The 15,382-nt window shown below is 46.1% G+C and overlaps 1 protein-coding gene across 2 annotated transcripts in view; it reads left to right on the top strand.

Moving 5' to 3' along the window:
• Window positions 1-15,382, top strand: part of ADAM12 (ADAM metallopeptidase domain 12) — a 387,521-nt gene that overhangs the window by 334,557 nt on the left and 37,582 nt on the right. For both annotated transcript variants that reach the window (XM_059900751.1, XM_059900749.1), the window contains exons 15-17: window positions 11,207-11,315; window positions 11,421-11,619; window positions 14,210-14,287. In XM_059900751.1, the coding sequence (XP_059756734.1) occupies window positions 11,207-11,315; window positions 11,421-11,619; window positions 14,210-14,287 (386 nt within the window). The remainder of the gene's footprint in view (window positions 1-11,206; window positions 11,316-11,420; window positions 11,620-14,209; window positions 14,288-15,382) is intronic.

Here is a 15,382-nt window from a genome sequence, read left to right on the forward strand (position 1 = left end):
TGGGTTTTCAATGTGACGTGAAAGCAACGGCCCAAGCGTTGTGAACAGGGCAGATGTTTCTTGGGGCTGGGGCCAGTCGTGGGGCCCACTCACCCCCCCCCCCCCAAGCCAAAGGTGCCCTTGTGCACTGGGAACTTTCTGAGGGAGAAGGGAGAGAGCAGCCTGGGTGCAGCAACAAGGGCTAACACAGCCTCCGTTTATCCCGTTCTCTGGAGAGTTCTTCCAGTGCCTCAGGTTTCACGGATGTGCTTGGGCAGGGGGAAGGAGAAGCTGGTGGTGCCTGGAGCCTTAGTGCTTTGTCTTTGGGCCCTGGCCTCCTCCCTGGCTAGGCAGGAGGGCCCAGGCAAGGTAGGGCTTACAGCTTCCGAAGCTTTTCAATGACAAGCACAAAGTAGGCACTCACTATACACGTGTCACATGGTTGTCTGGGCTCTGAATGGCTTAGTGACTTCAGACAGCTTTTAGCCAAGTGGGGTCACTTTGGGACAGTGGCTCCTGCTGCAGGCCAGATCTTCATGGCCTGAAGCATCCCCAGTGGCCGTCCCTTCCCAGCCTTTCTCCGGACTCGGTAATCTCCCCTTCTCGAGTTACAAGGGATCTTATAACATTCCCTTCCAAGGAGCATTCCATGGCCAGAGCACACACAGCACTTGGAGCTTTTGGAGTGAAATGTGGTCTTCGGTGCCCCGCTGTATTAGAGCGTCTGGCCCCAGTTCCAGAGTGAGGTCAGATGGAGCCCCGCCGTCCCCTCTGAGCTCCCACCACCGAGTGACTCAGCTGGCTGCGTGCCTTTGATTCATGGTGACCAAGGCTGGTATTCATTATCTCATCCGATTAGTCCTCCTCGAGCTGCCTGACCAGAGACAGACCCAGACAGGCGGACAAACTGACAGCGTGACTCACAGGCTGAGCTTTTCAAAAGCAGTAGGGAGTTACCTGCTTGGAACCCTCAACATCCTTGTGAGCGAGGGTGGGGACCCCGGGGACCGCACCACCCCCAGAGCAGGGACTGCCTCCCCGGGGCTCCGGGCCGGCCCCTCCTCTCCCTTCCCATCGTCACCCTGGTGACTGAGGACGCTTTTCCCCGGGCGACGGTGGGCTTGCCGTGAGGGGGCCGTGGCACATAGACTAAACATCTCTGACGTCAGAAATTCCGAGTTCCTGGAAACAACCAGCACTGGGACCAGGCTTGGGGGAGCCCCTCAGGCTGGTGACTTCCTGGGGTTCCGTCTACCTCGGCCAACCCCTTCGTAGTTCTTCCAATCACCACACAGACTTCCTCGGGAGAGCAGAGAACTTAGTGCCACCACCAGCTGTGGCACTGGTACAGTGGCCCTCTGTACCAGGGGGCTTCTTAGAAGGGCCTTCACCCACCCCCTTTGCAAATGTGGTGTGCTCCTTTCCTTATATCGGTGTGGTGACCTCACTGTCCGGTTCAAGGGCATTGTGTGAGTTTCCTGTGTATGCTCTAACTCAGTGGCTTACGACAACACAAATTTATCATCTTCTAGTTCTTGGGGTCAGACGTCCTAAAATCAAGATGCTGGCAGGGCAGTGTTACCATCGGAGGCTCTAGGGGAAAATCTGTCTCCTGGCCTTTTCCAGCTTTGAGAGGCCGCCTGCAATTCCTTGGCCCCTGGCCCCTTCGTCCACCTTCAAGTCCAGCAGCACAGAATCTTCAAATCTCTGTCTCTCTCTGACTTCTGCTTTTGTGGTCAAATTTCCTTCTCTGACTCTGACCCTCCTGCCTCCTTCTGGTAAGGACCCTTGTGATGATATTGGGCCAGATCACCCAGCATCGTCTCCCCATCTCAAGATCCGTAACTTAATCACATCTTCAAAGTCCCTTCTGCCAAGTAAGGTCACATAGTCACAGGTTCCAAGGATTAGGACATGGACCCCTTTGGGGGGCCATTTTCTGGCTACCATAGGCATTGAACAGACCACTTATTGGCAGGGTGACCTTCAACAGGTTACTCAACCTTGTTGTACCTCGTCTGTAAAGTGGGGAGAGTAATACGTCTACCGCACGGGTGTATCATTGTCCTCCAACATAGCTTATTATCTATTTCATATATGTGAGTATATTACATGTATATATCACATGCAGCAGCACGCAGCTTGTGCAGTGCCTGGGGCCGTGGGGAGGGCTGAGATCTGGTGGAAAGAGAGAGGGGGCTCAGCCTGGGGTGAAAGAGGTAGGGGAGCCAAGCAGGAAGGCTCCAAGCCGAGGTTGCCCTGGAGTAGTCATTGCCGGGGTGGGAGAGGAGGAGATTTCCTGCATGTGGAACAGCAAGGGCCAAGGTGCACAGGAACAGGGGGGCCATCTCAGGGAACTGCGGGCACTTCGGCTTGTCCAGAGCTTGGGCTGTGACCTGGAGAGCAGAGAACCCCGTCTGCCACCCACTTCTCTCATTTGCTAGCTATTGAACGATGTCCTGCTATTGTGAGATGCTGACCAAGAGCCCTGGTCTGCCAGAGTGACATACTTCCCCCAGTCCCAGTGCCCTCTAGCCTAGACCTGCAGTAGAGTCGGGACGTGACCGTCACAGTTCCAGGGGCAGAGGTCACTTCCTCGGCCAGGTCCCGGCCAGCTAGATGTGCCAGGCTGAGAGCAGTGTATTGCTGTGTTACAGTGGTTGCTTTGAATTAGCTTTTCATGTTTCAGAAGAGGAAAACTTATTGTCAAGGATACATTTGCAATCTTTCATCTCCCATCCTTTAGCAAACGCTCTGGGATCAGGACCACATTTGCTTTGGGATCATTTTTGAACCCCTATGATGACAGTAACTCATAAATCTAGGAGTCGCTGAGCTCTTGCTCTGCCTGCCCTTGCCATTGGCAACTTGGCCAGAATCCTCCGTTACATTCAGGAAGTCAGTTAGTTACTCACTCCCCAAATCTGGCTACCCAAACACTGACCAGATGAAGCCCTTCCTTCCAGCTAACTATTCCCTTTTGAGATGGACTTTTCTCAATCCAGCATTATATTTCAATAAAATAATCCTGCTTCCAAATCTTTCTACAAATAAATGATAGAAAATTCAAAACATATGCCTGCAACTCGTAACTGGCAAAGTAATATACTTATAGAATACCTTTTGGGGCTTTTGTTCATCCGCTTGTTTTCCTAGTTATTATTGTTGATGATATTCTTGCTGGCTCGGAGTTGACATTTTTTTTTTTCTCACTGATTTTTCTTCCACAAATCTTGCATCTCAAGACTTTATCTGATGATGTCAAATCCATAAACGTTATCTGCAGCTCACACCGTACCTTGTATTTAGCCCTCTGTCCACTTCAGTCTTAATATCCACAAAGATTTTCTGTCAATGTGACATGACCTTTATTCCTTCCAAAACACAGCTGGATGTGTTTCTTCAGGCACAAAATTTATTTTTGCCAACGTCATTTATCCAAACCACTAGCATGATCGCTGAAAACGGTTGGAAATTAATCTTACAGATAACTGTGTGTCTAGAACCACAAACAGTCTGCATCGAGGAAGTCCTGAAATATCTTAGTTCTATCTATTTTATCACTCACCAGAAAATAGTGTCGCCTGATTGATGCAGTGTGAGCTGGCCAGACGATTTTTATGGGCATATTCAGTGTTTATCTGCCAGGCTAGTTTAAATGAGTTTGCTTTATGACGACATACCTGGAGCAGTACAATTACTTATCATCCACAACTCTGGTGGCTACAGATGGGAAGAAAAGGGATTTTTGCCAAGAGTCATAGTGTTTAGGAGGCAGGGAAGTCTCCTTTTTGTCCCATTGTGCGAGAAAGAAATGATAGAATGTGTTTGCTTGGACTTCATTTTCCGATGGATGTAAAGGTCAATGTGGAAAAGCAAGACAGAGGGAGAATTATGGGGAGGACAAGCAGGCTTCAGTTGCTTGTGAAGATGCCTTTGTCTGTGGACATTAGTGACGGGGGTTGGGGAAATTAGTGATGGGGGAGGAGCCGAGGTGACTGAACTGGGGACGTGCATTTGCATAACGGCGTCATTTTAAGGAAAAGATTAGATCAAGTAAATTGTGGGCTTAGTACAAGATGTCATCATCTATCTTTCAAAAGACATAATGACATCGGGAACTTCCAAACTACAATTATAAATATAATTGTTATATAACTCTGAAGATAAACCTGGTAATTAAATTCCATCACTTCTTATAGAATTATAAAATACGGTACGATGTCAAAATTCCCTCTGAAAGGCTAAATTTCATCTTTTGATAATGGCAGAACATCTAAGAGCTCCATTATTAAGAATTCAAAGGCTGTAAATTGATATAGTGGTGATAAGAAAACTTGTCACTTTTTTTCATGAGACAGACATGAAGTCTCTCGTCTTCATGAAGACAGACACCTTTAAGTGCAGCAAATTTGAAGCCAGGTCTGTACCTTTATAACGTCTTACAAGTGGATAGAAGTCATTTACACCTTTTAGATTATTGACCCTTCTGTCTCTAAGATAAACGCCAGCTGGCTGCTCACACACAAAAGCCACGCGAAACTCTTGGCTGGACCCTCCTCCACGGTCCTTCCTGGCACCAGCAGGTCCTGACAGCCAGGGCGCTCAGGGTTTGCGTCTTCTAGTCTGTTTCCTATAATGATGTTTTCTTTTATTGCAAGAGTTCTCCCTGCTCCCAAGGTCAGCACGGAACCCCCTTTCTGGTTTCCTTGCTTATAGGATTTCTGACTTCGTCTAAACTTTGAGGGAATGAGAGTTTTCCTTTCTAGGAAGTGAAATGTCTGTCTTTTTGTGACTTTATATCTTCTTTCCTCTTAAGACAACACGGTAATACTTCATTTGATGTAAATGAATAAGTGAAGACCCAGAGTCACAGAAAAGGCAGACCAGGAGAACAGTGTTCATTTACCCAAGATGCTTTGTTCTGTGGAAACCGCAACTGACTTCCTCTGGGGAGGGCGGCGGAGACAGGATGTGCTTTCCCTAAATTGCTTTCCCTGTGGTTTTCACTCATTCGTTCTTGGAACACACCTGCTCTGTGCAGGCCTGAGGCACCATCTCAGTCCACAGGGGTTTTTACAGTGAGGCAGGAGCCTCGAGACATCACAAAAGGCAAAAGCAAGTGTGATAGATGCAAAGAGGGGACAGCCCAGCAGGGTGAATGAGAGCAGCAGGGTACCCAGGTTCAAGGGAAGGTGGTGATGGATTGAGACCCTGAAGGACTCAGCCAGCGATGGCTGGCAACACAGCAGCCCAGGCCCCTCATCCAACCAGCGTGAGCAGTTGGGTTCCAAGGAAGGTGCTGAGGCACCCGGCTTTGGTCACGTATCCATCACTGACCCAGTCTTATGACTGGTGGCGTGGCACACTCGATGGGCCAGACTTGAATTTCATGCCCATCCCTTTGGCATTGGTTGGGAACGTTAGCCTCACCTGAACCATATAAAATGGGTTTCCCATGAGAAAAAGGGTTTTGTTCCTAGAAAAAGGGATATGGGAGAGGTATTAGACAAAACTAACAATTGAATAATCACAAGCCTTCTACTCTGCACCTCCTTTTCACAAATCTCTATGGTTGCTCCAAACCACCAGAGGAAACACACACACACACACACACACACACGCTCTCCTATAAAGAGAGGTTACCTCCTAGGAGGGGCGTGGCCAGTGGGCCGCTGGTGGTACCAGGTGGGGCTGAGCAGTGCCCAACCTCTAGCTGGGAGCTTGCTGGCCCCAGGAGGTGGCCCGAAACCCTGCGTGACAGTGTCCTACAGCTTGAAATTGGAGGTGAGGCAGCAATAGGGCATGTTGTAATCTGGATCAAGTTTCAACTGCTTATATACTTTTTCATTTATTTTAAGTTTCATTTATTAAACCCCTTGGTCTTTAAGCATCATGTTTCTCATGCAAGATTTCTCATCCCAACATGGTGACTTCAGGGTAAGAAAATGTACGTCAACTGGATGAGAATGAGCATTGTAAATAGGGTTCTGCCCCATCCTCCTCTCACTTCTGTCACTCACCTCCCCCACGCTATTGAAACAACAGCAGTTTCAGAGTATTGATGAAAGTTGATCGAAGTTGATGGAAGTTTTCAATCCCTAAGTACTTGAGGATGGAGATGCAAAAGAGCTTATGCATCAAGGTTGACCATGAATTACCCATCATAGTGTACTTTCCCTCAATCCTCCAGATAAAAGAATGAAGGAATTATGTGGCAAGGGATCAGGTATGCATTCTGGTCTTTGATTTCACAGAGAGAGATCTATCTAGCCTATCCCTAAGCATATGCAGCTGATGAAATCATGACCCGCTACTCATCCAGCTGTGAGTTTCCTTTGCCACGTTGTAGCCAGCAGTGTCATTGCTGTGCCCCACCGATGACGTGTCCTGCCGATACATCAACAGTAGAGTGTGATGTGGCATCTCCTGCTCCCTTGAGTTTTGGGTAAGAGCTGAAATGAACAAAACTCTTGGAAATAGACAGTTACTGCTTCTTGCAAGAGACAGAAAGTTAACCTTTAGAACTCTGCATTGTTCAAGCCACTGGGCAAATTAATACCAGAGTGGAGTAAATTTTACTGGTCAGACCCCACTCAGCTTTGTTTCTTTATGGACTGACTGCTACTGCATGCTGTGCCCAGCACAGTGACTAATAGTGCGGATGCCCAACAAATGGCATGTTAGTGAGCCAAACGTTCCCATTCATCTAAAGCGTGTCTGTTGGTTTAAGGGCAAGGAAGGGAATTACAGGGAAGACGCTCTTTGTTCCCAGAGTTCAGTGGAATAAAGAGGAGTCAAACTCAGGTGTCTTTCCTTGAGGTCTCCCGCTGCCTCATTCAAAATGGTGCTCGGCATCTGCGCGGTGTGGTGAGGTTCTGGAGGACCAGTCCAGCCTGGCTGGGGGGGCGCCCCGAATGAGCACAGGACTCGGGGAAGCAGGACCTCACTCACTGAAACAGGTGAGGAGGAGGTGGGTGCGGGGAAGCTGAGGTCCTTGAGCTCTGACTGTACTTCTTGTTTAATATACGAAGTATGTACAGAACCTCCCAGGGCTTCCGACGAGGAGATTCTCTTTCTTCCCTCTCGTTCCCCAAGGTGGGTCCAGGAGTTCCTCACCCAGTCACTCAGCAGCCTTCATTGGCTTCCCGTGATGTGCTAGGCACTGGGGACGCCCCTCTGTGAAGGAAACAGGTGTGAAGCCCTTACCGACACCATCCTGAACTATTACAGTGTTAAAACACGGCAAGTGTTGCAAACAAGGTCAGCTCCAAGGAGCTCTCCTCCCCTCACATCCTTAATGTTCAGGGGCCAAGCTGTCCCCTTCCCCATGATCAATGGCCATCCTCAGTGTAACTCAGGTTTACTGAGAGCCTGGGGGACTCACTGAACCTCACAGCACCTCAGGTCAGGTGCTGCCCTTGTCCCCATCATAGAAATGAGGGAAGAGAGTCTCAAAAAGTTCCCATAACTTGACCAGGATCTCCTAGTGTGTAGGGTTGACACCAGATCAGCCCATTATTCTGAGTCCCAAGCCCCGGCTCTTCCAGTACTGCAGCACGGCCACCAGAGTGTAGAAATCAAACAGGAGGAGGCCTTTCAAAAGGAATTGAGACTTGATAAACATTTGTTTTTGTTTTTCTTAGATCCCATACATGCGCAAATATAAAACAGTTTTCCCAAAAGATTCGACGTCGGAAAGAATGGTTTACTACTGACCTCTTTTTTTTAAATGTATTTTATTGAAGTATGGTTGATTTACAATGTTGTGTTAATTTCTACTGTACAGCAAAATGAATCAGTTATACATATATAGATATTCTTTTCGTGTTCTTTTCCATTATGGTTTATTACAGGGTATTGAATATAGTTCCCTGTGCTCTACAGTAGGACCTTGTTGTTTATTCATTCTCTATATAATAGTTTGTAGGTGCTAACTCCAAACTCTCAATCCATCCCTCCCCCACGCCCCCTCCCTACTGGCAACCACAAGTCTGTTCTCTATGTCTGTGAGTCTGTTCCTGTTTCGTAGATAGATTCGTTGGTGTCACATTTTAGATTCCACATATAAGTGATATCATATGGTATTTGTCTTTCTCTGTCTGACTTGCTTCACTCAGTACGATAATCTCTAGGTCCATCCATGTTGCTGCAAATGGCATTATTTCATTCTTTTTTATGGCTGAGTAGCACTGACCTCTTCATCTCTCAGTCGTGTCTTTTGAACCTCACAGTCCAGCTGAGGAAGCACTTTGGACCTCGTGAACCTGTGTCAATGCTGGTTTAGAGGCTCATTGAGGTCAACTGACAAACTTGGGTTTGAGAAAAGACAACATTTATCACGTGTTTAATTATTATTCCTAGGGTGTGACTTCCTGCCTCCACTTTTTTTTTTTCAGGTAAAAGAGCTTTTAAAAGCTCACTTTGGCAAGCAACAGGATGGGTGATTAGGTTGTGGAGATCATGAATATGCACCCACTGAGCAAATAGAAAAAAGTAAAATCAAAAGACTCACTGTTCGGTGAGTGGGTACTTATGCCTAAAAATAAGATTCCCTGGGCTTCCCTGGTGGCGCAGTGGTTGAGAATCTGCCTGCTAATGCAGGGGACACGGGTTCGAGCCCTGGTCTGGGAAGATCCCACATGCCACGGAGCAACTAGGCCCGTGAGCCACAACTACTGAGCCTGCGCGTCTGGAGCCTGTGCTCCGCAACAAGAGAGGCCGCGATAGTGAGAGGCCCGTGCATCGCGATGAAGAGTGGCCCCCGCTTGCCACAACTAGAGAAAGCCCTCCCACAGAAATGAAGACCCAACACAGCCATAAATTAATTAATTAATTAAATCCATGAAAAAAAAAAAAATAAGATTCCCCGTGACAGCATCACAACAGAATAAAAGGGTCAGTGTCAAAATAAGCTGTGAATGAAGGGAATGTGCCGTGGAAAACAAAGACTTTTTTTTAACCATTTTATGGAGTTACGATTGACATACAAAAAGCTGTACGTATTTAGTGTGTACACCTTGATGAGCTTGGAGGTAAGTGTACACCTGTGAAACCATCCCCACAGTCCATGCTGTAATCATATCCGCCACCTCCTAAATATTCCTCCCACCCTCTTTATTTACTGTGATTTCTGTGTGTGTGATGAGAACACTAAACATAAGATTCACCCTCTTAGCAAATTTTTAAATATACAGTGTTAGTAACTATAAGCACCATGCTGTACAGTAGATCGCTAGAATTTATTCATTTTGCACAACTGAAACTTCGTACCCTTTGACTAATACCTCCCCATTGCCCCCAGTTCCTGGCAATGACCATTCTACTCTCTGCTTCTTCTATGGGTTCAACTTTTTTAGATTCCATGATCATGCAGTGTTTGTCTTTCTGTATCTGACTTATTTCACTCAGCATCATGTCCTCCAGGTTCATCCATGCTGTCACAAATGGCAGGATTTCCTTCTTTCTAAAGGCTGAATAATATTCACTTGTACATATATACTACCATTTTCTTTATTCATTCATCTGTCAGTGGACACTTAGGTCTCCTCTGTGTCTTGGCTCTTGTGAATAATGTTGCAATGAACATGAGAGTTCAGGTATCTCTTTGAGATCCTGATTTCAATTCCTTTGGATATTTACCCAGAAGTTGAACTGGTAATCATGTGATAGTTCTATTGTTAATTTTTTGAGGAACCTCCATACTGTTTTTTGCAGTGGCTGTATATATTCTCACCAACAATGTATGAAGGTTTCCTTTTCTCCACATCCTCACTAACACTTGTTATCTTTTCTTTTTTTTTTGATAACAGCCACCATAATTGGCATGAGGTGATAGCTCATTGTTGTTTTGATTTGTATTTCCCTAATGTGTAGTGATGTCGTCCATTTGAATGTCCTCTTTGGAGAAATGTCTTAACAGTTCTTTTGCCCATTTGTTAATCTGGTTAGGACAGAGACTTGTGTCCAGTTCAGGGAAATGCCCTATGGGAGGAGTTTGGGAGACTCTCTTAAATGGTTTTTAAAAAAACAGAGAATGGGAAAATAAGAGGTCCAGGACGGGGGCAACTTAGTGCAGAGGTCAATGGCTAAACCTGTTGCTGGTCTCAGCTGCTACAGGGGTTTTGTTTGGTTTGATTTGTCTGCTTCTTTGTTTGTTTGATGAGACGCTGAACGTGTCTGATGAGGAATCAGGTTGCAGAAAGATGGACTTTTTAGTAGTAAGAACACCATCTGGTCCCTGGGAGGAGGCGAGCATTGCCCATCATGACATTGTCACCTTGGAAGGTGTGCGGCGCCTCCCCAGAGCAGGATGCAGACAAGGGCAGGGGGCAGAGCTGGGTTTGGGGAAGTTGGCATCCTGGCTGATGTGAGAGGAAGTGCCCAGACAGGACACCGGTGTGGGCAGGAAGGCAGTCCCAGGGCACCACACAGGGCACAGCTTACCTGAAGAGTGGGGACCATTTTCCTGATTTTCTCACATAGTCTTCAACAGATACCACTATGATAGGATTCGAGAGCCCTCCGAACTTTGGCAACGCAAACCCCAGGTACATGTTCTCTCTTTCCTTGACCGGAAGATGTGCTAAAAATGGCCATTTCCTGAGCTCTCTGGCTCCACGCCCCTCTGTACCGGGCACTGTCCTGCTGTGTAAAAAGACCATCAGATTTTATGCCTCCATGGCCTCTGGGAGCAGTCTCTGCCTTGCAAACACAGGCATTCGTTGAAGCCAGTGCTTGCTCCAGTAGGGAGCTTTGTGGGGCTGGAAACGTGGTGTAAGACCTCTGCGTTGCTCGTTCTCTCTCTCTCTCTCTCACATTGCTTCCTCACGTGAGTCATCATTATTCCTTGGAGCCTGCTTTAACTTGCATTTTCTCACCGGAATTGTGTGGGAGTTGTTCAAGAGAGCAAGCCTCCCCTTCCCCCGCAGCCGGCCAGCCACCCACTTTGGGGTTGGGTCAGGTGTGGCCCCAGAGCCAGGCCTCATCTCTGGAGAGGCCGCACGTGCCATGGGCCCAGTAAGCAGCCCTCCAGAAGAGGGAGTGATGAAATGCATGCTTTGCTGTGAGCTGAGGCGGGCTTGTATCAGGCATCAGCCAAGATGCCAGGTGTGATTTCTCGGGACGCTGAACACATCTTCCCTTAACCTGAAAGCCTCGTGCTGTTCCAAGAAAAATGTTCAAAACACTTGCAGGAGGTGAAAGTGCTGCTTTGCTTCTGTTTCAGGTGCTAAACCTGCCCCCGGGATCTGCTTCGAGAGAGTCAACTCTGCAGGTGACCCTTATGGCAACTGCGGCAAAGACTCCAAGAGCTCCTTCGCTAAGTGCGAGATGAGGTGGGGTCTGCCTCCTGACCGCGCCGTGGCTTTGAACTTCCCAGATCACTTAGGGCTGCTTCCAGACTTTCCCTCTTTGAGCGCTGTCTGTTCTTGCCTTTCCAGAGATGCTAAATGTGGAAAAATCCAGTGTCAAGGAGGTGCCAGCCGACCAGTCATCGGTACAAATGCCGTTTCCATAGAAACGAATATCCCCCTGCAGGAAGGAGGTCGGATTCTGTGCCGTGGGACCCACGTGTACTTGGGCGATGACATGCCGGACCCAGGGCTTGTGCTTGCCGGCACAAAGTGTGCAGATGGAAAAGTAAGACCCATATGCTCGCTTGCATCACAAATGTAAGTCTGGAAGGGGGCCCACTGAGAAACGTCCTGTTGGAGAACTGAGTTACAGGGTTGGTTTGTTTTCCTAAATCCGCTTCTCAGAATGTTGCCTCTGAAATTCCGTTCTTTGCACCTAGAAGAAAAAGTCAATAAATCCTAGATTCTGGTCTGACCATTGAGATGCAGATTTGGGAAAATCAAGCTTGTTTTCTCAGCTCTTTAGTGTTAATAAGTCATGTCTACACTCTGGATGTTATGAGAGTTTCCAGCCAGGAAATTACTCTGGAAGGAAACACAGCAGCATATTATATTGTTTTTGGAAACGTGGTTTGGGTTTTTGGCACGGTGGGGACTTGTTCTCACCTGGACAGAATGGGAAGTCAGATGTAGTTTCAGAGACCCCCATACAGGGACAGGAGAGGCGAAGAGATAGGATAAGCTTAAAGCCAAAGGGTGTTCTTTTGGAGATCAGGGGGAAAGGTAGACTGAGATACTGGGGGTTGGGGGGCAGGCAGTTAGAAATAAAGTCCAAAACGACCAAAAAAATTTTTGAGATTTTTATATTCTGCCACATTGTTTTTTCCCACCAAACTTTCTCATCGGACTGAATGACAGCAAGTTAATAAAACACTTTAGGAAAGAAGATGCTTTCATTAGGCTCCTCCTTTTCAAAATGATTATGAAATCATTCCTAACATGGAGGTCACAGAGCAGAAAGGAAAGGTGCTGAGTCATCTCCTGTAGCAGAGCCCCCAGGACAGGAGTTCCCTCCACTCCGCCCCCTCCCCCTTCCCCCATACACCACAAATGCTTTTATCCTTAAGGAAACAGGATGATAAGTGAAACGTGTTATACATTCTGGGTGTCTCCTGAACCACACCCATTCGCTTATATTCAAGCCTTGACATTAGACTGACACCATTTAAACTGTGGTCTGAACAGCTAAGGCCAGGTGCATCTGAACACTGAAATTCCAAGGACTCAATTTATCAGTGAGCTTTTCCCTTCATGTGCAGGATTCAATGTGCTTTGATCTCCTTCCTGCAGAACACTAGTTCTTTGAAAGCCTTCCTTAGCCTAGCCCGTGGGTTGGGGGAGGGCAGCACCCGTATGCTGTGATTCTGCCTGGGGTCCTGCTGTGTTCATTGCAACCCCAGACAATTTCCTTTCTCAGCCGGAATGTGACAGTCCCCTTGGCCAAGATTCCCACCAGCTCTGAGAGCTGCTTGGACCAGCACTTTTTTCAAAGGGCGTTAATCTTGCCTTAGATAAACTGCTGGGGTCAGATGGTGAATGTCTCATAGGAAGGTCCTATTTGATTTAAAATGCTTCTGTAATCTAAAAATGAGACTTTTCTCCCTTTGACTCCACTAATTTGTAACATCTTATGGGAGATAAAGAACCTGATCCCTTGAGTCTGGACTATATTATGCGCCTTTGAAATAAGACTAAACCCTTTCAACCAGCCCAGTACCATTTAGCAAATTGCTGCCTCTGCAGAGGCTTGAGAAATACAAGGGAAGCGTCTGTTTTACTCGCTGAGCATTTCTGTTGATGGTTTATGTCATCGACGATAGTACTTGTCAGTCGGTATTTTGGAAAATTTCCCGTATTTTAATATCTCCCTTACCAGATTCTCGGATTCTTGGAGTCTTTGAGTCTGCATAGGCCCAGGTGAAGGGCTAGTCTCTTTTGTTCTCTCCTACATCTTTTAATGGAGGGAGGAAATGCTGCAATATGCAGATCTCATTGCAAGCTCTAAACAAAAATCATGAGAAAATCAGTTACCATGATTTCAGGATTGACCAAAACCATATAAAATGCCATGAAGATAGACGACTTCCATAGTGTCCACATTGATGTGAGTCTTGAAACGGGCTGAGTTTGGAGGCAGGCATCAGGTTCCATATCCGGGTCCAAGGCAAAGTGCATTATTCATATTAAATGAAAGATGGTCTTCCCCAAGCTTTCCTTTGCTTTCTCTTCTTTTTTATTTTTTTAAATTTTTATTGGAGTATAGTTGATTTACAATGTTCTGTTAGTTTCAGGTATACAGCAAAGTGAATCAGTTATACATATATCCACTCTTTTTTAGATTCTTTTCCCATATAGGTCATTACAGAGTATTGAGTAGAGTTCCCTGTGCTATACAGTAGGTCCTTATTGTTACCTATTTTATATATAGTAGTGTGTATATGTCAGTCCCAATCTCCCAATTTATCTCTCTCCCCTTTACCCCCTAGTAACCATAAGTTTGTTTTCTACATCTGTGACTCTATTTGTTTTGTAGGTAAGTTCATTTGTACCCTTTTTTTAGATTCCACATATAAACAATATCATATGATATTTATCTTTCTCTGTCTGACTTACTTCATTCAGTACGACAGTCTCTAGGTTCATCATGTTGCTGCAAATGGCATTATTTCGTTCTTTTTTATGGCTGAGTAACATTCCACTGTATATATGTACCACATCTTCTTTATCCATTCCTCTGTTCTTAAATACACAGATAGATGCATGTGCGTGTGGTTGTAGACAGACTGAGATATTTGCTGTGCTTCCCTCCTCTCCAGATTTGCCTCAATCGTCGGTGTCAGAACGTAAGTGTCTTTGGTGTTCACGAATGTGCGGTGCAATGCCACGGCAGAGGGGTAAGTAGGTGAACTGCCTTTGTATAGCCGGCCCACAGCAAGTTCAGCACTAAATCATTCCTTTGTAAAGGATTTTTGGCATCCATAACTTTGTAAAAATATAGCAGTCAGTGTCTCCTCAATATTTTCTTCTGAAGACATTCATTTTCTTTGACCTTTACATAGCGTAAGAAATGGGATTTTTATTTAACAAAGAAAATCAGATTGAGTGATAATTATCTCTTAAATTAACATTCTGGATTTTTTTTAAAAAGGACTTTGTCATCTTCAAAGTAATTTTAACATGAACCTTCCTTCATGAAGAGTTTTTCATTAGCGTTTCAAACAGAGCCGCCCCTCCTACAGCCAAGACTCAGAATATGTGTCTGAACTGAAATATTTCCAAAAGGAATTAAAACAAAGAAGACAGAACATACTGACCACATGTTCTTGAAATCACATACAATGGGTGTCAACTAAAGAAGGCTGTTATTTTAGTTCAGAGAATTTTTAGGCGGGGGGAAGAGGATTCTACTTGTTTAAAACCTAATTTATTTTTTCTGATTGGCTTAATTGTTTCCAGTGGAATCATATTAATCTTGCCTAGCTATGCCAGGGGTTCATTTGTTTTTCTGAAACCTTTTCTACAGATATTGTGCTCCAAATTCTACTTTTAAAATAGACACTCACCAATGATTGTAACATAGAATTATGGAGGTTTGCATAAAATTACTCTTGTGCTGTAACCATAAAGGATTGCAGTGTCACCTCAGATGGGTTTGTTGATGGTGAGTGTAGCTGACTGTCTATATAAAATGGAATCCTTTCGTGTCTTCACTGGATCATAGATTTCTTTCTAATGGCTGGAAGAAATGACCTAGCACAGCCTTATTATTTGGCTGATGAAGGCGTCCAGGCCCCAGTGGGGATAGTGACACGTCCAAGGTTACATGACCAGTTAGTAGCAAGGCTGTGCCGGGGACCCTGGACTCCTTCTTCTCCAACATCCTGGGGTCCCATCCACGCACTGGAGAGGCCATGACTTGGGAACAAGTAAGGACCCGGTCCTTCCCTCGCGAGGCCAGGCTCACCAGCAGCGCCTCCAAGTGGGGTGTG

The sequence above is a fragment of the Balaenoptera ricei genome, chromosome 16 (assembly GCF_028023285.1).
Source record: "Balaenoptera ricei isolate mBalRic1 chromosome 16, mBalRic1.hap2, whole genome shotgun sequence".
NCBI lineage: Eukaryota > Metazoa > Chordata > Mammalia > Artiodactyla > Balaenopteridae > Balaenoptera > Balaenoptera ricei.